Source organism: Neovison vison, chromosome 8, assembly GCF_020171115.1.
Source record: "Neovison vison isolate M4711 chromosome 8, ASM_NN_V1, whole genome shotgun sequence".
NCBI lineage: Eukaryota > Metazoa > Chordata > Mammalia > Carnivora > Mustelidae > Neogale > Neogale vison.
This window is the reverse complement of record NC_058098.1, coordinates 59,895,731-59,922,053: the sequence shown is the minus strand read 5'-3', so window position 1 is coordinate 59,922,053 and position 26,323 is coordinate 59,895,731. Positions and strand designations below refer to the sequence as shown.

The window sequence follows — 26,323 nt, the reverse complement described above, 5'->3', positions numbered from 1 at the left end:
TTGTAAGTGCTAAGCTGTTCCTTGTCTCCTCATTGGCCCAGTCATGATGACCTGCTTGGTCTCCATTTCCAGTGGACCGGAGTAAGGTGTTGTTCTTCATGCCCTGCCCAATGGCCAGCGGGACAAGGAGCAGCTGCTTCCCTGGCCTTGTGTCCAGCATAAGACTACCCCCTTGCCCATCACAGGAAGCGCTCCTTCCTCTATTTCCTCTGCTCAGAGGGCGCGCTTCCCTCAAGGACAGAGTAGTAACTGATGGTGGCCCCATCTGCACCTGGCCCCCCTGGTTTCTGCCTTTCCCACTTACTTTCTGTGCTCCAGAGTCAGTAGGTGAATGTGGAGTAAGAACTTTTTTTTTCTTAACAGAAAAGCTTTAGGCAAAGTTTAAATCAGTCACTTCGAATAAAATAATATTTATTTGATTCCAAATAGATATAAATGTACATATATATAACAAATAGCAGGCCTGGTAGCCGATAAACACAAAGCAAAAGTGACTATATCTGCCAATTCAGCTCAGACCGCTTGGAAAGTCTGAGGGGCATTGTGTGCTGAATGTGTGCAAGCATCTGGAGAATGTACTCGCCCTCTGTCCATAGCCTATCAGAGGCACTATCCAGAGCTTCGGGGTTATTTCCAGGCTTGCCAGGCTTGCTCAGAGTCACAAAACACTTCCCATCTTCTATGAGCTCGATCCGTGCTGTGTGTTCTGTCCATCCACTTCTCTACTCACCAGAGACAGGGAGGAGATGGCTCAAGGTCTGCTTCACCATTTCCTAGGCTGGGAGCTCCTCCCAGTGGTTTCTGTTTTACTGAGTCATTTCCAGTGAAAAAATTCAGGGATACTTCTGAGATGGTTCCACCTGAATCCTTCCGAGTTTTTCACTGGCATATGGTAGCGTATCTGAGTCCAGAACCTGGAATTGGGAGGGACTGATTTTAAGTTTCTCCAAGTGACTGTGGGCAAAACGCGGAGAGCTCTTTTCACAAGATGAGGTAGAGACTCTGGCTCTTGGAAAGAGCAGAACTTAATTAAAATTAGTTTCAGTGTTTGATCATCCAAGGCCAGATTCACTGCGGCTTGTAGTTCAAAGACACTGGGTCCACTGACATAGCTGGGGCTCAAGATAAATATTCCTCTTCTACTTTTCTTAATCACGTTCACAATGTCTTCCGCATACACTGGAAATAGAGTTCAAGAAACTGTAATCGCTAAACCTGGAGTCTCCATAACCCCGAATCTCTGAATCTCCCAGATCTACCCAGAGGGTTCCTTTCAAAGGCACTCTTGGGGAAGGAGAAAAGCAAGCATGGTTTTCTATGCCCCTTTTTCAGTATTAGCTCTGCTGACAGTTGAAGATACACTCTGGTCTCAGGTGACTCAGATTTACATGCCTCTCTTTGTGTTCCATGTCCTCAAACGCTCAATTCCTCTAGGAGCAGAGCTTGTTGGCACAAGGCAGGCTGGGATAACAGGGGGGCATGGGATGACCCAGGCTCCCTGGTGGGATGCCTAGAGAAGGGGAAGGGAGGTACGGAGTGAGATCTGCACATCTAATGAGTGGCCAGTGTCTTACCCAGTGCTGAGGGTTGTGGCCAGTAGAGTCTTACAAAGCCGGGGGACCACTTATTTAGGATAACAGAGATGACATCCTACAGAGGAGGCAGGAACTCTATCTGTTCAGGAAGTCCTCCCTAGGGCCCAGTCATTTTTCCCAAAGATGGATTTATTTATTTATTTTGGGGGTGGGAGGGGCAACAGAACACGTCTCTGCAATACATGTTCTCCTGCGCTGTGGCCCAACCTATTCCAAGCTCATGGAACTTTCCAGAAGAGGTATATCCCAACAGAAGGAATGACAGGAAAGCCCACAGAGCACTTGTTTTCAACTGTCCATTTTGTTCTAGATCTTCTCTTGGCACACAGGACCTACCTCCTCCTGGGGCCACATCTCTTTCGAGCAAACACAAATTGTATCCATATTTGTTTTCCAGAACTTCAGGGAACAGATTCAGAGCCAGGTATTCCTCGCTCAGAGAGGAAGTGACCTCACTCCCAAAAGAGCTCCATTTTGCAAAAGATACAAAAGCATCAAATACCTTTTTATCTGAGGAAGAAAAACAATTTAAAAAAAAAAGTCAACCATTTACCTATGCCTCACTATCGTGGTATCTCTACACGGGCTTTGTATCCTACTTTATATGGGCAAAAGTTAAGTTTCGGGTTCCTTACTGAATTGATGTCACAATAAAAAGCAGCAGCAGTGTCCGTTTCAGAATCACACTGCTGAGTGGTGTCGATTATCCGACCGGATTTGAATTCTAATTTATGACGCACTCCTGCCTTTTCACTGAGATCAGATCAAACATCTGTGGCTTCTTGATTAAATCACACATACTCGGGGGTTCCTCTGAGTTTTCTTTGCACTGCACTGTTGCTGTCTCAGGAGTTACACATCAAAGACTGTTCTGTCAAAGCGTGGTAACCTCCAGCGAGCAAAGCACTGCCAAGACCCAGCACCTTGCAGAGGACAGAACCAACAACACAAGCACCTATTTTAGAATCCCTGTGTGTGAAAGGCTGCAATAAGAATGCCCTGGTGGACGGTTTTCAGGGTTGCATGATATCAAGTATATAAAGTGCTTGGTGTCCAGCTCATAGTAGGCTCGAAGGATAAAATATCCTTTTCCCCTGCTTTCCAGATGGGAAATCATATTTACAAAACTCGTTTCAGGGTATTTGTAAAGTCTCATGTGCCTCTGTTGGGCGGATTATGACAAATGCACGTTGAGTACGGGGATGTGCTATGTAACTAACCAACCAAGAGAGGGAGAAAATCTCTAAAGTTCACTCATGGGCATCGGCATCTGGACATAATTGCGTCATATTCTAGTCCTTTGCACAATGACTGGCAAATAGAAATGTTATAGTAGCAAATGATAGCCCGGGGTGAGGGTGGGGGTGGGGGGGCTGATGCTACTGGGGGCTGATGCTATTGCTGAACAGGACATAAGGAGAACCCCTAGTGGATGGAAATGCCAGCAGTAGAAAAAGAAGGCAGGGGGAGGTCCATGACAAAAGAAAGGGGGATGCTGAAGAATGCCAAAGAATGGAGGCCCATGAGGCTCATCTGCAAAGTTCCTCACTGTCAGACGGTGGGTGGGTGGGGGGGGATATGGGATGGGGCATGGCCAGCAGGGAAGGGCTGTGTCATTTAAATGTGTGAGACACCCAATTCACCTCTGTTCCTTCCAGATCCCTGTGAAACTCCAGCAGGCTTGGATTTTTCTGTAATCTGGAAACATTAAATTTCTTTGGAAATGAAGTTAACGAATGGGAGTATTGGACCTTGCGTAGGTCCTTTGCAACTTCGCCCATCTATGCGTCTCTAAAATTTTGGGTATCCAGCATTAACTTCTAAGGAAACAGCCATTTTTCTGTAAAACTAGATTGGCCACAGAAGGGCAATGAATCACCGTGCCTTAAAACCGGGTTCTGCCTCCTCAATAGGTTACTGTCTGTGCAAAGTGAAACAAGAAAGGACAAATTTAAAAGGTTCGTGGTTGATTGGCTCTTTTGTACAAGCTCTAGAATCTTAAGATAAATATCATTTTAGTAAAAAAAAAGTGTAAGTCATCTAGGGGAATGACTAAGACATTGGTTAAATAACTTGCTCAACTCGTAAAAGCTAAAGAACCAATTTAAAGAAATAATTCTCAGGTGCCTCGTTAGTGCAGTAGGTAGCGCGTCAGTCTCATAAAGAAATAATTCTCAAAAAACACTCTTGGCTTAAGGATTCCTTGCATGAATAATTGGTCCAAAGAAAGGAACAATTGATGCATCCCATCACTTGTCCTTTTCCTATAGATCTGACAGCTCCTCACTGCATCTCACTGCGGGGCAAGCGCTGACATGGGAAGTAATTAGCCTGGGAATCCAGCAGAAGGCATCCCGCCCTTTCCAAGCAAGAGAATCATTCACTAAAACTGCAAATCTTCTGATCTTAGGGACCTCTGGGGCTAGAAAAATAGTCAAGCAAGCTCTTCTATTCTAATAAGTACTATGATCCCTTCTCCTGGGGAAGTGTGCATTCATTGTAATAGTACTTGGATTTTATAGACTTTCATACTTCTTGAACATTGTCACCATCTTCAAAGCCCCTCATTTTATAGATGAGGCTAATCAAGGTAATAGCTAATGGGGGCTCTAAACCAAATCGCCTGGGTCCAAATCTCCAATTCTAGCACCATGCCTGCAATTCAGTTTTGGGCCCATGACTTCATGTCCCTGTGCCAGGCTTGCAGAATCACTGTGACAGCTCAAGCCACCAATACACCTGACTGGCATGTGCTCAGTACTCAAGAGACAATAGCAGTTGGCTTCTAGTGAATGTTTACTATGTGTTAGATGCTCTTCTAAATGATTATTATGTCTTAACTCAGTGAGTCCTCAGAGTATTCACTACAAAATGGTGATTACAATCCCATTTTACAGGAGAGGAAACTAAGGCATGGGGATGTTGGGTCATTTGTCAGATTGCATTAGGTTGGTGAGCAGAGAGATTATTTTTGAGCCCAACATGCTCTATCTACAATAGCATCGCTGGTCAGCAAGATTCCTGGTAAATGGACTGAGAAGAAGTTGTGCCTCCACCTGCTCCCAGCTCTCCCAGGTCTGAAGCCACCAGACGTAGAAGAAGGTGTCAAAGGCTGAGTGACAGGACATTCTCTACCAGGGAACATCCATTTCTTGAGTTTCTCCCTCTAAGTCAGTTCAGAGAGGAAAATTTAGAAGCAAGTTGGGGGTTGCCTTACCCCCGAGGGTCTCATCCTTGCTCTGGTAGGTTCGGTATAGCAGGACTATTTCAATCCAGTACATGTAGAGCAGAGCAGCTGCCGTCAGCATGCCTGCCAGGGTCATGACGGTGCCAAGCAGGATGTATAGAAACACCACTAGGGGAAACATGGCAGCCATGAGCAAATGCAGAGACAGCTTTCCTGGGACAAGACCACATTCTAACCAATGCTATGCCCACCCAGCACCTTTTCTGATGCTATAATTTTATCAAAATCACTTCTCTTGGAAGCATCCTCTTGAAGCTGGAAACATGTACAATTATATCTCAAGGGCACCTTCTTGCAATGAATCGGAGACAATTCACAGGAACAAGCCATTCCTGATTGCGGTGGCCAGGGAAACTGATCACGGCCACTTTTAGTTACTTTTCTCCTATAAACTTCCCCACAACCCATTTACATCCTGTCATTGCATATTATAAATTATTTTCATGCACTATCATCACCAGTAAAGTCTAAACTTCCTGAGGCCAGGAGCTATGCATGGCTTGGTTACATTTCGTACCCTCCATCATACCTAACACATCAGACCTTCCACACCCCTCTTCTAACTGGAGCCCCATTATGGAGCATCCACTATGGCCAAGCACAAATTATGTCTCCTGTAAGCCTCAGTAGCATTCAAAACTTGCATTTATTCATGTATTAATTAATTTATTAATTGAACGAATGATATCAAGCTTATCGTTGAGTGTCTTCTTAAAGAAATTTCAAAACTATTCTCTACCAGGAATTTCCACTCCACCTTTAAAAGGCTGTGATCTGTGATGTTACGGAGCAATAAGCAGGGTGACTCCAATACCCGATCATCATGTTCTCTGAATTGAGAAGGCAGTAAAAGAAAACCCTAACAGGGGACTAAGTCCTAGCACGGTACCTATTAGGTATTTGTAGACTGAATAAATGAGTAAGTGAATGAATGAATGACAGGTTTTTTTTAACAGAGCTCCCATACATAGGGTATTGGTTAAGACGACCAGTTCTGGATCACTGATTTGAAACTTACTCGTGATGTGTCTTTGGTCAAAGTATCAAATGGTTTAATACAAGTGAAGTGCAGAGTGGCGACTGGCAAGTATAATTGCTGTCATCATCATTACAATTCTTTAGGAAAATTCCTCTCCTCTCAGGTAAAAGCAGTTGTGTGCATGGTGTGGCAACCTTCCAGGCTTACCTGCTTGCTTTTCTTTCAGTTGGAGGGACTGGGTAGTGTTCCCGATGGAGTTCTGGGCAAAGCAAATAAGCTTCCTGCGAAGATCCCTCTGGGTAACTTCTTTGAAGTGGATAACGCGGGCAATGACTTTATCCTTTTTGGTAGATTTTACACTAGGAAAGAAGGATGAACACCTTACTCATTCAGTAGCACAAACTGACCACCTTTTGCAATATTTGGCATTTATATTAGCTGCCAAACAGTTTGGCTTCCAGAAGAGCTAGGGAATCAAAGAGTAAAGGGAGATGCCCAAGGAACATAAGACTGACCATCTGATCATAGGATATCATTTTTGATTATTGAATCTGCTAGGCATCATTTTAAGCATTTATACCAGGATTTATTTCTGGCGGGCCTCATCTGATCTTTATTACTCTAAGCATTTCCCTTGAAAACAGACAGTAAAGGGGTGCTTGGTGGCTCAGTGGGATAAGCCTCTGCCTTCGGCTCAGGTCATGATCTCAGAGTTCTGAGATCAAGCCCTGTGTTGGGCTCTCTGCTCAGCAGGGATCCGGCTTCCCCCTGCCTCTCTGCCTACTTGTGATCTCTCTCCCTTTCTGTCAAATAAATAAATAAATAAATAAAACATTAAATAAATAAATAAAATATTAAATAAATAAATAAAAGAAAACAGACAGTAAAAATACTTTAAGAATGAAACTGACTATTCACTCACTTCCACCAGGGGTTTATCTTGTATCTGTGCTCACTCTTTTGAACACTAAATGTGGACTATCGAGTCTCCTCATGCCTCACCTCACAGGAGCCCCCATGAGGTAAGAGTATGAACACCCTAACTTGGCCACCTGACTTGGCCACCAACACAAACAGTAGGTAGGTGACAGTTCAGGGTCACTCTGCTTGCAAGTGGCAGCCTGAGTCCTGGGCCTAATGCCATTCTGCCCCATCCAGCAAGTTGTAAGTCTCAGTATTTATTCACAGTCTGAGTTCTCTAAAGTTGCCAATCTATAATCTGTCTTTACATGAAGGGATACTGTTAATATGGATGGGGTTTTCGGCTGTGTTGCTTGGACCCTGCAATACCAACTCATATTCACTGAATGCTTCTTACTGGTCAGGTGAGCATGTCACCTCTACTATATCAGTTCCCTACCAGGATCTTGAGAAGTGGACATAAGTGTTCATAGATTACAGGTGGTGGAATGGAGTCTTGCAGGGCTCAAAGGTCACATTGCCAATAGGTGAAAAACAGATATTCAAACCCGAGCGCTTGTGTGACTTCTCTTGTCTTGGAAGTTCTTGCTAAATTCTATTATTGTTATCAAAATTTGTTCTTTACTTTTTGTAGTAAAGTGTACTTTTCCAAAATATTACATTTGTTCATTGAAATGTTTTAAGAATCAGAAGGAAGTGCTTAATGAGTAGACTATTACTTGGGAACAGATTTTGGAAAAACAAGAGACTCTTTTTTAGTGACAGTCCTGACTGATTAGATCCAAACACTGAATCCTTCCAGGGATCAGAGTTCGGCTTCATGAGGTGTTGGATAGCTCTGAATAGCTAGAGTTCTCCTTTCTATTAAGCCAAACTGTCTTCCCAGTAAATTCTGTCCACTAATCAGGGCTCTGTCTCCAGAGAGAAACAAACTAAGTCTAGTTTCCATAAAACGTAAGGACTACAAGACAGATATCCCATCTCTTAATCCTCTTTTCCATTTGGATTGCTTCAACTGTTCCTCACTTCACATCTTTTTTGTCAGACCCATTATTGTGCATTTTCCTCCAGATACATCCCAGACTGTTAATAACTGAAGATTTGGATGCCTGAACCCACCACTACTCTAAATGGAAGGCGCTGGGGAAAATGGGGTAAGGGGAGGGCAGCATTCTTTCCCATTGGCTGGACGTGTTACTTCTATTCAGACAGCCTGGGTGGGTATGCCTATCTGCTTGTCAGCCTGATGTGTAAAGCTGCATCAAACTGTTGATATAAACTGAGGTTCACAAATATTCACAAAACTTAGATATTTTATGGCTTATCATAAACTGCTGTTTAAAATGAACCTGGGGGTACCTGGGTGGTTCAGGGGTTTAAGCCTCTGCCTTCAGCTCAGGTCATGATCTCAGGGTCCTGGGAGGGAGCCCCACATCAGGCTCTCTGCTCAGCAGGGAGCCTGCTTCCCCCCCCCCTCTCTATCTGCCTCTCTGCCTGCTTGTGATCACTGTGTGTGTGTGTGTGTGTGTGTGTGTGTGTCAAATAAATAAATAAATAAAAGTCTTTTTAAAAATTTTAAAAAATAATAAAATAAAATGAACCTGAACTTCGCATTTCCATGCTTTTCTATTCACCACTAGCGGGCGCTAGTGGCCACACTGTCAACTCGGCCTGCCGGCTCACCTCTGGGTCTACATTTATTTTTATTAACAGTTAATGTTATATTTGTTTCCGGGGTACAGGTCTGTGAATCATCAGTCTTACACAATTCACAGCACTCACCATAGCACATACCCTCCCCAATGTCCATCCTTCAGTCCCCCCATCCCTCCAGCATTTTTAAGGTTTCCAAAGGTGAAAGCATTTAGTGTGGATTAGAAATAATAATAGTCTGCTAATTTCCTTCTTACCTGATCTCCTCAGATGTTGGGACTTCCCACTCCCGGTCAGAATCTTTAATGTACCATTTTATTACAGGCATAAAGTCCTTTTGGTAGCCAAATCGTGCCGTGCAGTTAAGAGTTAAAGGCTTTCCTGAAAATGAAGGTGACGCAAAAAATAGGAAGTCCGTGAGAACGCTTTGTCCTCAGGAGGAACACTCCACCTCAAGATCATTCATGACTACAATCATGTTTGTAGGTAAAAATCAGGCGTGCCAGGGGTAACCAAACTTAGCTGTTTTTCATCTGGAAACAAACAAGAATGGGCAATACTTGTATCTCAAACCTGCGGCTATATGGTCATAGCACTAAGAATTCTGATGTGGTTGGAGGATAGACACGGGGAAAACGAGGAGTCCCCTCAGTGATCAGCCTGTTCTAACGCTGCTGCTGTTCAGTACAAGGTGTGTCAACAGAGAACATTTTACTGCAGACCGGTATTTGCATATTAAATTAAAATTGTGAGGGGCACCTGGGTGGCTCAGTGGGTTAAAGCATCTGCCTTCTGCTCAGGTCATGATCTCAGGGTCCTGGAATCGAGCCCCGCATCGGGCTCTCTGCTGAGCAGGGAGCCTGCTTATCCCACCCCCTGCCCCTCTCTGCCTTCCTCTCTGCCTACTTGTGATCTCTGTCAAATAAATTAAAAATAAAATAAAATAAAATTGTGAGGTTATGCTAATGTGTTTAAAGAAGAAATTATTTAGATATCCATCAATTTCCTGAACAATGCACTAAGGTAGAGATGCGGATTATTACATTATCCTCTTTCTACCCATTTTTTTCTTAAGGGCTATCCAGATACATTCTGCCTCAAACCCAAATTTTCACCTTTAAAAAAAAAAATCATCTTTGCATCTTAATAATGTCCCCCTGCCCTGTAATTCTTCAAAATTCACCGGAACCATATGTAGCTTGGCTATTTTTGAATTATTAATTTTTTTTTTTTTTCTTTACTCCTTCCTTGCATTCTTGTGATGCTGCTGATTTTGCAAATTACATTTCCATAATCGGGACACACTGATACTGCCATCTAGCGGTCTTTTACCATAGTACCTATTTTGCCACTTATAAATATTTTAGCATTTAAAAGAGCATATATTTAGCATTTAAAAGAGCGCTTATTTTATTGGAATAACCAGTACTTGGTTTTAAATTGAGCAGTTCTTATTTTACTGTGTGCGAAAATGTAGATGTTATTGAAGTTGATAAAATACAAAGAGACCAATAGGAAAGTCACTTAGCACCTCTACCCAAAAGAAGACGCTACTTGGGGCTATGAGGGGATGTAGCGTTCCTCTATAATTATCTTAAAGGCCACATCAAACACCATGTTTGTAAAGATTCATGCTATTCAAGTTGGTAAATTGGTTAAACTAACAGACTCACCAATGGACCTAATAACCTGCTTCTGGGATGAGTAAGGAAGAATCTAAAACCTATTGATCATGTTCGCTGCACCAGCCACCTAAGATACATTAGCCTTTATTTCTTGATTCATCCAGATGAGGTCAGTTTTCTTTTTACAGATTTAAAATCTGAAGCTTAGAAAGAATAAGTAACTCCGTAAGGTCACAAAAGTAGCCATATGCTGAGCCAAGATTCATACTCAATTCTGTTCGATTTCAAATATCAAGCCTCAGGATGCTTGGGTGGCTCATTCGGTAAAACGTCTGTCTTTAGCTCAGGTCATGATCCCAGGGTTCTGGGATCGAGTCCCGCTGTGGGCTTCTTCCTCAGTGGGGAGCCTGCTTTTCCCTCTCCCTCTCTGCCTGACACTCCCCCAGCTTGTGTTGTCTTTCTCCCTTTTTCTCTGACAAATAAAATCTTTTTAAAAAATCCTGAGACTCTTTTCCTTATACCACACTTAGACCTGCTCCCAGAAGCACAGTGTCATTCAATGGCGATAACACAACCCACCTTACCAAGTTCTACTTCCAGCGTGTCCTTAATGGGATCCAGAATATCTGGTTTGTGATTAGTGTCTTTCACTAAAAGAGGAAAATAGAAATTATTATGTGCACTGGGAAATCTGAAAGCCTGCTTGCTGAAGATATGCATACAAAGGGATACTTTGATCTCAATGCTTTGGGGCTCCCTCTTCAATTTCGAGTCATATTCTATAAGGCTAGGGACTTCGGTTTCCACGTGAAAAACAGTCCTCAGGAGCACCTGGGTGGCTCAGTGGGTTAAAGCCTCTGCCTTCGGATCAGGTCATGATCCCAGAGTTCTGGGATAGAGCCCTAAATCTGGCTCTCTACTCCTAGGGGAGCCTGCTCCCTCCCTCTCTCTGCCTGCCTCTCTGCCTACTTGTGATCTCTGCCTGTCAAGTAAATTAATAAAATCTTAAAAAAAAAAAAAAAGGAGTCTCCAAAAATGACCATGACATCAGTTCGCAGGTGTTAGCAAAAGGTGCATTTTCTTCCACACCAGCCCTGCTCAACCATTGCAGACCTGAGCCCCTATTCCTGTCTTCTCCTACAAGATTGCTTTTTAGCACCATCTGGCTGAGTAATTCAGAAGAAGGACACACCTGAGAAAATGCCCACGTCAGCCAGCCTGGACTCCACCCCCTCCATCACCCAGCTCGTGGTTTACTTCAGCATAAAGGTGAGTCTGGCCCCACATTACTCATTTATCCCTCTACTTCCTGCCCCAAACTGTCAAATAGAGCACCATGGTCAAACATCCTCTTGACTACGTCCTATCTCCCGATAAAGGAAAACTCATCACCTCTGCTCAAACATTGTCCTCTTACTTCTCAGGGACTTTTTCCCTCAAAGATTCCAGCTCTCCCTTGTATTTTTGGCCTATTCTCTCTCTCTCTCTCTCTCTCTCTCTCTCTCTCTCTCTCTCCTCCTTTCTCTCCCTCTCCTCCTCTCCCACCACTTCTTCCCGTTGACATTTATCCATGCTCAGTCTCTCTATCTTAAACTTTTTTTTAAAAGATTTTATTTATTTATTTGACAGAGATCACAAGTAGGCAGAGAGGCAGGCAGAGAGAGAGGGGGAAAGCAGGCTCCCTGCTGAGCAGAGAGCATGACATGGGGCTCGATCCCAGGACCCTGAGATCATGACCTGAGCTGAAGGCAGAGGCTTTAACCCACTGAGCCACCCAGGCACACCCAGGGATAAAGAAAAAAATCCCTTTACCTCATTTCCCTGCTGCATTCATTCTCCTTCTCTATGCTCATCCTCATTCTTTCACTTCCCGTGGAGTTCAATGCCTGCCCCCATCACGCTACAGATACTGCTTTGGCTCAAGACCCCAGTGACCTCCTGGCACCTAATTCCATTGGGCACAACGGAGTTTTTCTTCACTTTTATTTCCCAGTACCATTGGGCACTGCTGGACACCATCTCTTGGAACCCTCTCGTCTTTTGCTTCCCTGCTTCCCTACTCTCCCATTCACCTTCTGCCTCTCTGCTCACTTCCCAGTGTGTTTGGGGGCTGCACTTTCTGTGTGGTTCTCATGCATATCAGTTTTCTTCCTTGCTCTGTGCTGTGCTGTTGACTCTCTAGGCTTCTTCCTTACAAAAAGTCTTGAACCTTGAAATGATCTCTCTCCCACGTCATCAATTTCACTTCCTTTATAGCTCTTCTCCCCATCCTTCCACCAGTACCCAGTCACTTATGTAAATAATGACTGCCATCTTCCCAGACCCTATGATGAGTTCTCAAACGTCAGCACCGAGACAGAGCTTCACTCCCTCTGCCCGGAGATACTTGAGTCACTCACCCTGAAGCAGTTTCCCTCAGTGCTCACACCCCTGCTCTAGCTCCTCTAGGAATCCTACCCTTCTTCCCAACCCCTCCAAGTATTGCAATCCTCCCGGCCTCCATTCCAGGCCCTCGTCTCTCTGGACTCACTCCCTTGGTGACCCAACTTGTGACAATTTGAACGTGATCCAGAACTAAACCTTTCCTGGGGGATGGAATCTAGGTTAATGAGAAAATTAATGTTTTTGTGCATTTAAGGCTTTGGCTTCCTATGACTACCAGTATAGGGTTTTATTTTTTTGGTTTTTTTTTTTTGTTTTTTTCAAAAAAGGAAAGCATGACTAAGCCAAAGGAATTTACTTTAATTGGGTAATGGGGTTTCAAATCCCAGATCTTGATATGAAAATCTCCCTTACCGATGGTTGTCACTTGAACAACAGCTCTGACTGTCCGTGAACTTGTGTTAACCGACTCCGTGTAATCACATACATATGTGCCTTCCTGTTCTTCGTAAACTTCATCCACCAGGATTGAGTTGCCTCTTTCTTCAGGGAGTAGTTTTCCATTCTAATCCAAGGAATGAGAAAAATAAATAACCTTCTTTAGCCAAATAATTGTTATTAATATTAGTGACAACAATAGAAAAAAATCACAAATGAGAGCATCACCTAAGCTATGAAGAGCTTCTGTTCAGAAGCTATACTTGTAAGATTTTCATTGGCTCCTGAGAGGCATTTTAATTTTATTTATTTATTTATTTATTTTTTCCAATTTATTTATTTTCAGAAAAACATTATTCATTATTTTTTCACCACACCCAGTGCTCCATGCAAGCCGTGCCCTCTATAATACCCACCACCTGGTACCCCACCCCGCCACTTCAAACCCCTCAGATTGTTTTTCAGAGTCCATAGTTTCTCATGGTTCACCTCCCCTTCCAATTTACCCAAATCCCTTCTCCTCTCTAATGCCCCTTGTCCTCCATGCTATTTGTTATGCTCCACAAATAAGTGAAACCATATGATAATTGACTCTCTCTCCTTGACTTATTTCACTCAGCATAATCTCTTCGAGTCCCGTCCATGTTGCTACAAAAGTTGGGTATTCATCCTTTCTGATGGAGGCATAATACTCCATAGTGTATATAGACCACATCTTCCTTATCCATTCATCCGTTGAAGGGCATCTTGGTTCTTTCCATAATTTGGCGACCGTGGCCATTGCTGCTATAAACATTGGGGTACAGATGGCCCTTATTTTTTAAAAGATTTTATTTATTTATTTGACAGAGAGAGACACAGAGAGAGAGAGGGAACACAAGTAGGGGGAGCAGGAGAGAAAGAAGCAGGCTTCCTGCTGAGCAGGGAGCCTGATGCGGGCCTCGATCCCAGAACCCTGGGATCATGACCTGAGCCGAAGGCAGCCGCTTAAAGGCTGAGCCACCCGGTGCCCCAAGAGGCATTTTTAAATACGATTACCTTATCCATTGAGATCGAGGCATCAAAGCCCACTGATACACAAACTTACTTAGCCTAGTATTTCCCAAAGCATGACTTCAGGCCTCTAAGAATATTCTAGAAAACTCATAGTGCTTTAAGGAGTTGATACCTCGATGATTTTTTTTTTAACTGTGTGTATTTATATTTATGGAAACTGACAATGGTTTTTTTGTGTGTGTATGGGGCTAATATAAAGTTTCTTTTCTAAATAGATTTAACTCAAAAAAGGTGAGATTTAAATTAAAAGTATTAAGTAAATAACTAAACAGGTGTATACAGATATGACAAAGAATAATTGATGAGTGAGAAACAAAGAACTCATGGAGGACCCAAACAATTATGAACATTTCTTTCCCTTATTTAGCATATCCATCAGGGATGCTCTTCTAAGGTCTGAAGTTCTCCCGCATCTGAACTTACCATGCCTTCCTGCTCTCATTTCCTGCTACTGCCTTTCCACCTACCAGCCATTTCCTAAATAACCATGTACTTTTTAAAATATTTTATTTATTTATTTGACTGACAGAGATCACAAGTAGGCAGAGAGGCAGGCAGAGAGAGAGGGGGAAGCAGGCTTCCCACTGAGCAGAGAACCTGATGCAGGGCTTGATCCCAGGGCCCTGAGATCATGACGTGAGCTGAAGGCAGAGGCTTTAACCCACTGAGCCACCCAGGTGCCCCAATAACCGTGTTCTTTCTCCATCCATGTGTCCATACATCTCTCCCCACCACTTTCCTCACCACTGGGTAAGCTGCAGCTCAGTCTTTAACTCTAACTCAAGAGGTAACTCTCGTGGAGGGAGTGACCAGGCACGCTCCCAGCAGAACCAGTCCCTGCATGCTCCCAGACCTCCACAATTGCTCATAGCCCTCTGGTCGTAATTTCTGTGGACAGTTACCTCTTTCTACATCAGTGTAGAGAGAGCCTTTGTGCCAAGACACAGAGCTGCTCCTGGACACATTGGCAGGAATGAACATAGATCCCTCTCATCAGAGGATGTGGAGTGTGACTGCCTTCTGAGACTGGGAGAGCGCTCGGCAGACGCCAAGGAGTAAGCCAGAGTATGAAGCACTTGGGCAGCCCTGGCTCAGTTAACAAGAAACAGGGATGCTCCCTCCAGGCTAATCAGAGCCTTGAGGAATATGCAGGAATCACTCCATTGAAGGTAAGTGCCATTCTGGAAACATCTGAAATGGAGTAGGGCTATAGGAAATAAAGCCACAGTGAAGAGGCTGATTGTATGTAGACGGATTTTGTCTTTATGTCTCTAGTATATGGCAAGCAGGCCAACATGAGTAAGCTCTTTGTAAATGCTGAGTGACTAAAGTATGTATAATTGAAAGGTCTTGAAACGTAAGAGTCATGTAATCACCTTTTTATCTCTACGGGCTAAAACATAGTAAGGGCTCGATGAATATCTGTTGCATGGTTGAATTGCACTGTACCAATAATTCTATAGCCCCTAACTTCCATGTAGCACATGGGCTTCCAGTCTCCAACAAATAGCCCCCAGACTGTATCTCTCATCACAGCAGTCCAAAGCAGAGATAAGAAACACAAATAACAAAATAATAAGTATCTCTTACCTATAAAGATTATAAAATTCTTTCTAATGTGATTCACTCAAAGGATTCTCTGACTTGGACTGCACAGATCTAGAAGGAAACTGAAGCTTTGGAGTTCATATATTGCTCTGCATCCCAGAGCTAGCAACTGAGAGGACCAGGGGTCAATGTGAATTTTTCTTACTCTTGAGTTTCATGTTCTCATTGAGGAAAATCCCTTCCACTTCTCATGCTAACTCATAGGAGCAGGGATTCCCCTACTCCAAGTCTCCGGTGTGGTTTCTGTGGCCCAAGAAGGGACTTCCAGTAAGTTGGCAAAGAGCCTGAGCGTCAGAATGGGTCAGAGAGGGGCAGCTGCAGGCAGGAAGTAAAAGAAAACAAACAAGTGGGGCAGACAATGTTAAATATAGATCAGCTGATCTCAAGGGTCAGGGACCCCTTCAAAAGAAGGGTCAGAGCATGGAGTGAAATTCAGAGATAAAACTCTAGAAAATACAATAATCACATAGAATGAGTGACAATTGGAGAAGAGGTGTGTCATAAATCACCCAAGAAAGTAGTGGGGGAGCGGATGCAGAGTCATGATTGAGACCTCAGCTAACCACAGTGGGGAATGGGTCAAAACATCTGATTTTTTTTTTTTTTCATAACAAGGTAAGTATGGGGGGATCTAGGTGGCTCAGTTGCTTTAGCATCAGCCTTTGGCTCAGCTTGCGATCTCAGGGTCCTGGGATTGAGTCAGGCCCCCTGCTCAGCAGGGAGTCTGCTTTTCCCCCACCCCTGCTTGTGGCCTCTATCTCTCTTAAATAAATTAATAAAATCTTAAAAATAAAAATTAAAGAGTTATGACTTTATATATATTCTTAAGACTTGATGAGATGGAACTAAAAGGAAACATCAAAGAAAACAGTTAAGGGAGAGGCCATTTGTGTCAAGAATGATGGGGAACCCATTCTGGTAAGATGATCGCAAATGATTCCAGTAGGAAAGAGAGATGGTAATGGGGCTGTTTTGCTCAGCTGTGAAACAGTCTTGAACAAAATATGGAAGGAGGAACATCTCAATGTGAACCTGTATGAAGAATGTCAGTAAGTCTTAGAACGGAGGCATGCAGAAAAGAAGAAGACACTAAAACTGGACTTTAAATGAATGTGTGAAGAACACATCTCTTTTATGTCCCCCAAAGTATTTCATTTTGCATTTATTCCTTGAAGATATCACTAGCATCCACCAACTCTTTTCTGTCCCCAAAGCTATTTCCCTGGATCAGGATTCATGCTCTTAAACTTCAATCACACCAAGAGGCACCCCCAATAACCATACCACATAATCAACCTACAGCCTTTTTTCTCAGCCCTAACCCTAAGTACACCTCTCTGCTCCCACTATGTTGAGCCACTCACCATTCATGTGTCCCTTGTGCTTTTGTTTTCTGTGACCCATCTGCCTTCTCCTGCAGCTTCAGTCTCCTGCCCTAATCATCAACTGACCACATTCTAATTGTATGTAAATTTTGTACTCATATTTATCTTCTAAGTGGAAAAGGGTACATTATGAAACGCATAGACCAATGAGCTAGATGTTCATCTCTAGCCAAAGTCTTGAATGGATTATTGGAAATTCCAATGGATAAGAAAGGGGAACCCTCTTATCCATGGTGGGTTTCAAAATAAATTCTAATGGATAAGAAAGGGGAACCCTCTTATCCATGGTGGGTTTCAAAATAAATTCCAATGGATAAGAAAGGGGAACCCTCTTTGAGCCATCATTCTCAGACTCGTGTGACTTGAGGATGAGAGGCAGGCATGATACTGAATAGCACTGAACAACCAGTCAGCTCAGCTATTGACTCTAGCTGATCCGCCCTCTTACACTGTTGGTGGGAATGCAAGTTGGTGCAGCCTCTTTGGAGAACAGTGTGGAGATTGCTCAAGAAATTAAAAATAGAACTTCCCTATGACCCTGCAATTGCACTCCTGGGTATTTACCCCAAAGATACAGATGTCGTGAAAAGAAGGGCCATCTGTACCCCAATGTTTATAGCGGCAATGGCCAAGGTCGCCAAACTGTGGAAAGAACCAAGATGCCCTTCAACGGACGAATGGATAAGGAAAATGTGGTCCATATACACTATGGAGTATTATGCCTCCATCAGAAAGGATGAATACCCAACTTTTGTAGCAACATGGATGGGACTCGAAGAGATTATGCTGAGTGAAATAAGTCAAGCAGAGAGAGTCAATTATCATATGGTTTCACTTATTTGTGGAGCATAACAAATAGCAAGGAGGACAGGGGGAGTTAGAGAGGAGAAGGGAGTTTGGGGTAAATTGGAAGGGGAGGTGAATCATGAGAGACTATGGACTCTGAAAAACAATCTGAGGGGTTTGAAGTGGCGGGGGGGGTGGGAGGTTGGGGTACCAGGTGGTGGGTATTATAGAGGGCACGGATTGCATGGAGCACTGGGTGTGGTGAAAAAATAATGAATACTGTTATGCTGAAAATAAATAAATTAATTTAAAAAATTCCAATGGATATGCAGAATGGTGAGCTAAAACCAACAAATCAGAATTTAATTAGAATAAATGTAAAATCATGAATGTGGGTTATAAATTCTACTATGTTAGCACAAAAATGAATTGGCTTGATCCCAGTTCTTGTGAAAAATAAAAAACAAAACAAAACAAAAGTCCCCTACCTGCCAACTAAAAATGGATTGACCACATTATGGAGTTGTCCCAAAGCTCATGCTATCGTAGACTGCATCGATATGCTGCTCAAGGCAAGGAAGAAAATAGTTTCTCTGTTTTCACTATTGGCTAGGCAACATGTGGCTTATAGCACTGAACAGATGTTAGGAAGTTGTGCAGGATTTTGAGCAATTCTGAAATTGCTCGGTGAGAACAACTGAATGGGCTACTATACTAACCTTGAAAATACTTTTCAGAAATCAAATCAAAATGATCTCTACTTCTTCCCTACTCGGAATCACATTGATCTTTGGTCTAACCAGTCTCGCCAACCCATTGGTTCCCTGGGTCACTAAGGCTCACAAAATGCCAGGAGTACTCGTGGCTCTGAGAAAAGTAGACCAAAAAGAAATGAGAAGGAAAAGCAGCCAGTCTGAGTGCGTACATTCCATCGAACACAGGGCTCAGAGGTGAAGCAGCAGCCACGTCAGCATCGTGGCCAGTGAGTGTGGCATATGAGCGAGAGTGTCCTAAACCACCAATGGAAAGGTTGCTTGGGGCACACATCTAAATGACAAAAAGACAGCAGGGTCGCTGACATTTGTATCTCAATGCCATTGCAGAAGGACTTCTCTGGCTGCCCTTTATGATTTTGCCCATGTCATAGCTTTGCTTAAAGAACGTAAAATGCCCTCTCATTAAATGCAATTTTCATTTATTTAAGATGAAATCTGTGTAGACTATTTTTTATTATATTTTTAGAAAGTAGCAAATACAGTGAAAATGTTCTTGAAGTAAAGAACAGATAATTCACTTTAACTCTGACTTTGTGGTCATTTAATATTTCAGTTAAGAATCCCCAATTCCAACTGGGTGGCTCAATTGTTAAGCGTCTACCTTCAACTCAGGTCATGATTCCAGGGTCCTGGGATTGAGCCCAGCATTGGGCTCCCCACTCAGCAGGAAGCCTGCTTCTCCTTCTCCACACTCCCTGCTTGTGTTCCCTCTCTCGCTGTCTCTCTGTTAAGTAAATACAATATTTAAAAATACATATTTTTTTTAAAAATTGCCAAGCTTAAATTTTTTGACGTGTCTTTTAAAAATCTGAAAGCCCCCAGAGCCTCAAGCCCGTTGATTTATTTCAGTGGGATATCCTATACATCTGGCAGAGGCATCCCCAGTCAGGAGTTTCATCTGAATTCAATAACACCATGTTTACATCTGCTGAGTCAGTGTTAGCATCCGCAATCTCTCCGGAGATGGCTTAGGTGTGACCCACCCACCACCGGAGGACTGGGGGTTCAGCATGAAGGAAAGGTTCATTGTGTATTATTTGCTGCCTAATGTCACCACCTCTAGTGATACACTCTTTCTGTGAGGTCTGGAACATATCAGGCTACTGCACACACGTATGTATGCGTGTCTGTGCACGTGTGTGTGTGTGTACGTGTGCACGCAGGTGCACGTAGGCACGCGCACACATACATGCAACTGGGAAACCCAACTTGAATGATGACTCATCCGAATCTGCATCAGAATGTACAATGATCAAGAGCCGTCGTCTGCCCACTCTTAGGACAGATGCCTATTTACTGCTAAACACATCCCGACAAGACCTCAAGGACGTGAAATAAAGCTTCCTTCTGTGAATGCCATACCCTGTTAGGGTTTCTTTTATAAGAGCAATTTATGCAGAAACTGGCAACTATTGTGTGGCTTCTGTTTCCCTGAGAGTGAAAGCAGCCTTCATTTTAGGGGTAAAATCCTTGAAAATATAAATGCATTTGGATCTGAAATGACTGGGGGCAAGCCCGCTTTACTGGCCTAGGAATAGCCTATGTTGACGTAGCAAATATCTGTCATCCCAGACCACAAATACTTTTGAACCCAGGGGGTTTTGTTCTTAAGAGAACTGAAAATAGGGGCACCCGCCTATTGGTTAAGTGGCTGCCTTTGGTTCAGGTCATGATCTCAGGGTCTTGGGATGGAGCTCTAAGTTGGTTCCCTGCTCAGTGGAAATCCTGCTTCTCCCTCTCCCTCTACCTGCCACTCCTCCCCACCTATATACACTCTCTCTTTCTTTCTGTCTCTCTGTCAAATAAATAAGTTAAATCTTTGGTTAAAAAAAAAGAGAACTGAAAATAATGAACGTAATCATGGCCTCTTCTGGCTAACCTCATTTTAAAGGTTATGAAATTAATGCTTTACTTAAGTTGGGATTTTAGTGAGCCCTTTAAAATACAAATGTGAGACCTACAACACATCACATCACTTGTTCTGTCTGTGTACTTATTTCTTTTAAAAAAAATATCATTTATTTATTTGACAGAGAGAGAGAGAGAGAGAAAACACAAGACAGGGGGAGAAGCAGAGGGAGAGGGAGAATCAGGCTCCCCACTGAGCAGGGAACCTGATGTGGGGCTCGATCCCAGGACCCTGAGATCATGACCTGAGCTGAAGACAGATGTTTAACCAACTGAGCCACCCAGGCGCCCTGTATGCTTATTTCTATAGCAAACATCATAATGCCTATCTACCCATTGTGTCAGTGGAATCGAGTGAGGAAGTGGCTTCTCACACCACATTGCTTGTACACACACGACTCTGATTGCTGAGTCTTGGAGTGCATAGAGCCACCAGATAAACATGGGTCCCTTGTGTGACCCTTTCAGTGGCAATTTAAAATGATATTTTTATATTTAACAAACACGATTTGAAGTCATATTTAACATTTTATGTGACTTTTCACAGCAGAGTATTGAAATTCCAACAATGATTCCAAATGTAGGAGGCAATTTAAATTCTATCCTTTTTTCCACCACCCAGGGGTCAACTACCATGGTGTTATGGTGAAGGACATGCTTATGCTGCATTGATCTATCTGTTAGCATGTGCAAAAACTGTTAAGATGCCATGGCAACATGAAGTGGTCTTTGTTATAAAGCTGACTCACATGTGGTTCATAACTCAAAATCATTAGGAACATTGCCTCTTCCTTGCCCTCACCCCCTTTCCTCTTTATAATGCCTTTCTGTCCTCCCTGCCCCCCTCACCTGTGCAAGACACCTGTCACCTGGGCCACCTATATTTGCCATAACTGTCCTCTTAGATATGCTCTCTTTGGAAAGCACTCATCTCCTATTTTGTTCAGAAACCCTCTGGACCTCACTTATTGGTGTCTGCCTTCCCCCTAAAAGTGCCCATTTTTTTCCAAAGACACTAGAAATGAATTCAACTGGTCTTCTGCCTTAGTGGATGTTTGCAAGTTTATGTCTTCCCTCATGAATAATGTGCTCAAATTTTAAAAATTTTACTGGCACTGAGCAAAAGGTGGCTCTCCTACTTGCACTATCACACTCTATTGCTCCCTAGGAGAAAGACAACTTTCTTGAAGAAGGTCAGGTCTTCTCTGGAGGCACAAGTGTTTGCGAAGCTCTAGACCTCAGATTCGCAAACCCACATTTCTATAAAGCATCTATGGAGATGCTACCATAAAAAACATACTCTCACATGACCTTTGGAGAAGTCATTCTTACCTGGTACCAGGTCACCTCTGGACTTTGTGCGTCACTTTGGCAGTTGAGGCTAGGACAATGAATATGGGCAGTGCTACCGAGAAGAAGGTATTGCTCATGTGATACAGAGTTTTGTGGTATACAGGGTAGTTTTGTCTTGGGCTTAACTTCTAAGATGATCTTGACACAACAAGGGCTCCTAGGAGAGGTAACAAGGTCTGTGAACATAAATGTTATATCCAGATAATGTAGGATTGGGGAGTGTTTTCATATAAGAATGCAGTTGGGACATACCTAATCCTGGGCCTACAGATATATGATCCAGGATTATGTATTTCCGTGGTCAAAAAGTGTAGGATGCCCTTTTCAATGATGTGAGCAGAGTTGTTCATTATTTCCCATGGTGAATCTCCATTTTGAGGTTGTAGATACCACTGGACATCAGATAGGTCCTTGTAACCACTCCAGGGCAAGTTTTCAGAACCTTGCATTGGTGAGAGTTGACTTCTGTGGGATGAGTGGCATGTCTGTGACTCTGTTAAGTTACAAAATAAGACAAATTGCTCCCTCGTTGAGGAATATTCCCAAAGCAGGTTCTTGGTGAAGCAATCTGAAAGCCACAAGGAACCAAGCAACAGAGAGATGCATTAGGAGATGAAACTGCCCCTTGGCAATGAGTTTTTGGACATGACATCTAAAGCACAAGCAACCAGATAAAAAAATAAAGTATCAGGCGCCTGGGTGGCCCAGTCCATTAAGCATTAAGACCTGACCCTTGTTCTCAGGGGTCTGGAATGGCGCCCCACGTCAGGCTCCCCACTCAGCAGGGAGTCTGTTTGTCCTTCTGTCCTCCCCACTGCTCACAATCTCTCTATCTCTCTGAAATAAATAAATAAATAAAATCTTTTAAAAAAATTAGTAAGTAGAACTACATCAAACTAAAAAGCCTCTGCACAGCAAAAGAAATGATCAACGAAATGTAAAGATGACCTACAGAATAGGAAAAAAAATCTTCAAAGCCATATCTAATAATATATATCTGATTAACATCCAAAATACACCAAGAACACATACAACTCAAAAGCAAAACCAACAAACAAGAATGAACAAACAAAACCCCCCAAATAAACCACTTAAAAATGGGCAATGACCCTGAATAAGCATTTTTCAAAAGAACATATATAATTGACCAGCAGGTACATAAAAATGTGCTCAACATCACTGATCATTAGGGAACTGCAAATCAAAACCACAGTGAAATATCACCTCGCACCTGGCAGGATGGCTTACCGAAAAAAAGGAAGAAGTAAGAAATGCTGGCAAGGGGGTGGGGAAAAGGGAACCCTTGGGCACTGTTGGGTTTATAAATTGATTAATAATCAAGATATGGAAATAGACTGTTCAACAGATGAATGAATAAAGAAGCTAGACACACACACACACACACACACACACACATTATTCAGCCATAAAAAAAGAGGAAATCCTGTCATTTGTAACAACATGGATGGACCTTGAGGGCATTATACTAAGTGAAATAAGTCAGAAAGACAGATACCATATGATATCATTTATACGTGGAGTCTCAAAACAAAACCAAAACAGAACAAAAACCAAACTTATAAACATAATAAAAATAAGTAAATATATACAAATAAAATAAAGTGAAATTTAGTAACATTTTAAAAAATAACAAAAGAAACCGAACAAACTGAACAAATAAAATTATCTAATATTATTTTCAGTGTCTAACCGTGAAAAAGTAAAACAAATAATAAAAAAAAAAGATCAGATTTGTGGTTACCTGAGGCTGGCTGGGGAGTGGGGAAATTGGATGAGGTGATCAAAAAGGCACAAACTTCCAGTTATAAGATACAGCAGTACTGGGAATGTACTGGAGAACACAAGGACTCTAGTTAATACTCCTGTCTTATAGATCTGAGGGGTGCTAAGAAAGTGGGTTCTAAGGGTTCTCATCATGATTAAAAAACAAGAAAGCTTCTTTTTTTCTTCTCTCTCTTTTTTTGGTAGCTATAAGACATAAAGGATATTAACTAAACTTATCATGGTAATCCTTTCACTCTACATGTAAGTCAAATCATTTTGCTGTGTATCTTAACTTTGTGCCATGCTGTCTGTCCCTTCTATCTCAACAAAACTGGAGGGGAAAACAATCAAACTCTAACTGACATTTAGAAAGAGTCCAAGATTTCTCCTTTGTCTGTCTTCTTCCCTGCTTCTATTTAGAACGTCATGCTCTGACTCCCTCCCGGTGAACTTGAGCTGGCCAGTAGCACAGCAATTGCCTTTTAAAGATGACCAAACTGTCCCTCATTCCTCTTCAGCTGCTCCCTCCGAACACTGCGCTACCACGACTGATCTCCTCACTGATGCGTGGCATCTGCTGAAAGCTGCCCCCCCCCATCATTTCTCTCTTCCTGCACCCATCTCAACTGTAGGAAGGAAATTCTCTGTGTTAACAGGTCAAGCTGTTGATATATCAGATTACCTGACACTTCAAACCTTGACCACAAGACTCACAGTGTTAACATGAAAAGTGAAAACCCTACCTGAAGTAGTCATTTCTTTAATTCTCTCTCCTGTGACAAGCCAAAGAAATATCCAGCCCAAATAAAGCACCATTCTCCCCGGGTCCTGTCATCACTTCGATGAATTTGCCTTGTTGCCAGGCTGTGGAACGTTGTGTTTCAGAGCTCCTCCCTGAGAACCCTCTTCATTTCTGGAAGTCAAGAAGTGAGAAATGAAGAAATTAGAACCAGTGAGCAAAATGCAAGTCACACAGGAAGCCTTGAAAGGGGCGGGTCCTACCCAAATGCACCTTCCCATGCCCACAATGGTGTGTGGCAGTCTCTGCATGTGTCACTTCTGATACCTCTAAAGGAGGGAGAGTGTCTCAAGCTCATGGTAACCACTTGGACCCTGTGTGTTCTTTTGGTGCCATTTCTTCAAGGACTTCTTTTTTTCTTTTTCTTTTCTTTTTTTTCTTCCTTAACATTATCACCTAACATGACTATTTCCATGAGTGAGTTGGAAAAAATTAAATGAAACTTTTCCTGAAAAGGTGACCCAAGTTGACTAAAAATGTCAGAATCTCCATAGTTCTGGAAGCCTATGCTATAGCTCGTATGTGTAAGATTTGAGAATGTCTGCATGTCTGTTTTATTTACTTTACTATCTGTATTAACCGTTAGAGAATAGACTCTCTGTTCTCTAGATAAGAAAGGAAAAGTTGTCACTGGATAGCAATACTACATAATACTCTGTGTAACACTCTTGGGGTTGGTTGTAGGAATAAGGAACTTTATCTAAAATTTGCCCTAAAACACTCCAATACTGACTTAGGCTCTTTAAAGTGAAAAGGAGGCTGGGTTTGGGCGGGGAGCAAAACAAACCTCTGAAATAGAAAAGGTGAGGAACAAGATCACCTGAAGAGAGAGAATGAGAACCTGGCCTGTTGCTCATGGCACTTTTGTCCCCCTGACTGATAGGGTGGCCATTGGAATTTTCAAACCATTAATAAGAGATGAGAGATAAGGATACTGGGTGGGAGTCTTAGTCCATTTGGGCTGCTAGACCAGAATACCACATGGTGGGTGGTTTATGCACAATGGAAATTTATTGCTCACAGTTCTGGAGGCTGGAAAGTCCAAGTTTAAGTCACCAACATGGTTGTATTCTGCTGAAGTCCCTCTATCCAGCATATGGTGCCTTTTCACTGTGTCCATGTGGTAGAAGTCACTGGAGATCTCTCTAGAGTCTGTTTTATAAAAACACTAATTCTATTCATGAAGGCTTTACCCTTATAACTTAAGTAACTTCCAAAGACCCCACGTCCTAATACCATCATTAGTGGTATCATCTTTAAAGGTTAGAATTTCAGCATGTGAATTTGGAAAATCAAGTATAGTGTGTAATATTTGGTTATTGTTTAATGTTATCTCAAGCAGAAAATAAAAGTAATTTTGTTATATGACTATTTCATCTGTCCTTCTAGAGTCCTGAGCTACTATCACTAACATAAAAAGTATTCCGTATTACTCTGTGTGTTACTCTTAGGGTTATGGGAATAAGAAGACTTACCCCTAAGCTTTACCGAAAAATTCCACCTGAAACACTCCCATACTGTCTCGGGCTCTTTAAAGTGGGGGTAGTGTGGGACAAAATAAACAGTCCTCAAGCATCTGTCCTCAAACATCTGTCACAACGTGAAGAACATTGTTAAATAAAAAATTATTCTGACACTTATTGAAATAATTAGAAAGACCATTATTCAAGACTATTACAATAGGAAAGAGGAATCAAGTTCAACTCAGAGGACAACAAGAACAGGGGAGGATATAGCCAAGGAACAAGGTGAGGGGGTCAGGGGCTGAGTTACTAAGGAAACATCAAAGTAGAAGGATTCTTACTAAACTAACCTAACAGAGTTCTTGCTCAAGGTGAGTCAAGGGCTTAGAAATTGAGGGTAGGAGGATGACTTAGCAGGATGCTTTGCTAAGAGTAGGCTATTAAGGCCAGACATAAAACTAGGGTGGGGTTCGAGGTCTAGTGGGAAGAGGTCTCAGAGGAGCCTGACTAAAATTTGGTCAGGAAGAGTCTTTGTCAACACAAACTTGCAAGTAAGCAATTACA

The 26,323-nt window shown here is 42.5% G+C and overlaps 1 protein-coding gene across 1 annotated transcript; it reads right to left on the bottom strand.

Moving 5' to 3' along the window:
- Positions 1-541: 541 nt before the first annotated feature.
- LOC122915672 (interleukin 18 receptor accessory protein) lies at positions 542-24,408 on the bottom strand. The gene is made up of 10 exons (XM_044262423.1): positions 24,241-24,408; positions 21,965-22,280; positions 21,692-21,869; positions 12,817-12,967; positions 10,605-10,670; positions 8,653-8,776; positions 6,029-6,180; positions 4,813-4,950; positions 1,932-2,105; positions 542-1,179 (listed from the first exon to the last, which is right to left on the bottom strand). Exons 1-10 carry the CDS (start codon positions 24,311-24,313, stop codon positions 815-817), a joined length of 1,737 nt encoding a protein of 578 aa, XP_044118358.1. The 5' UTR covers positions 24,314-24,408; the 3' UTR covers positions 542-814.
- Between the last annotated feature and the right edge of the window lie 1,915 nt (positions 24,409-26,323).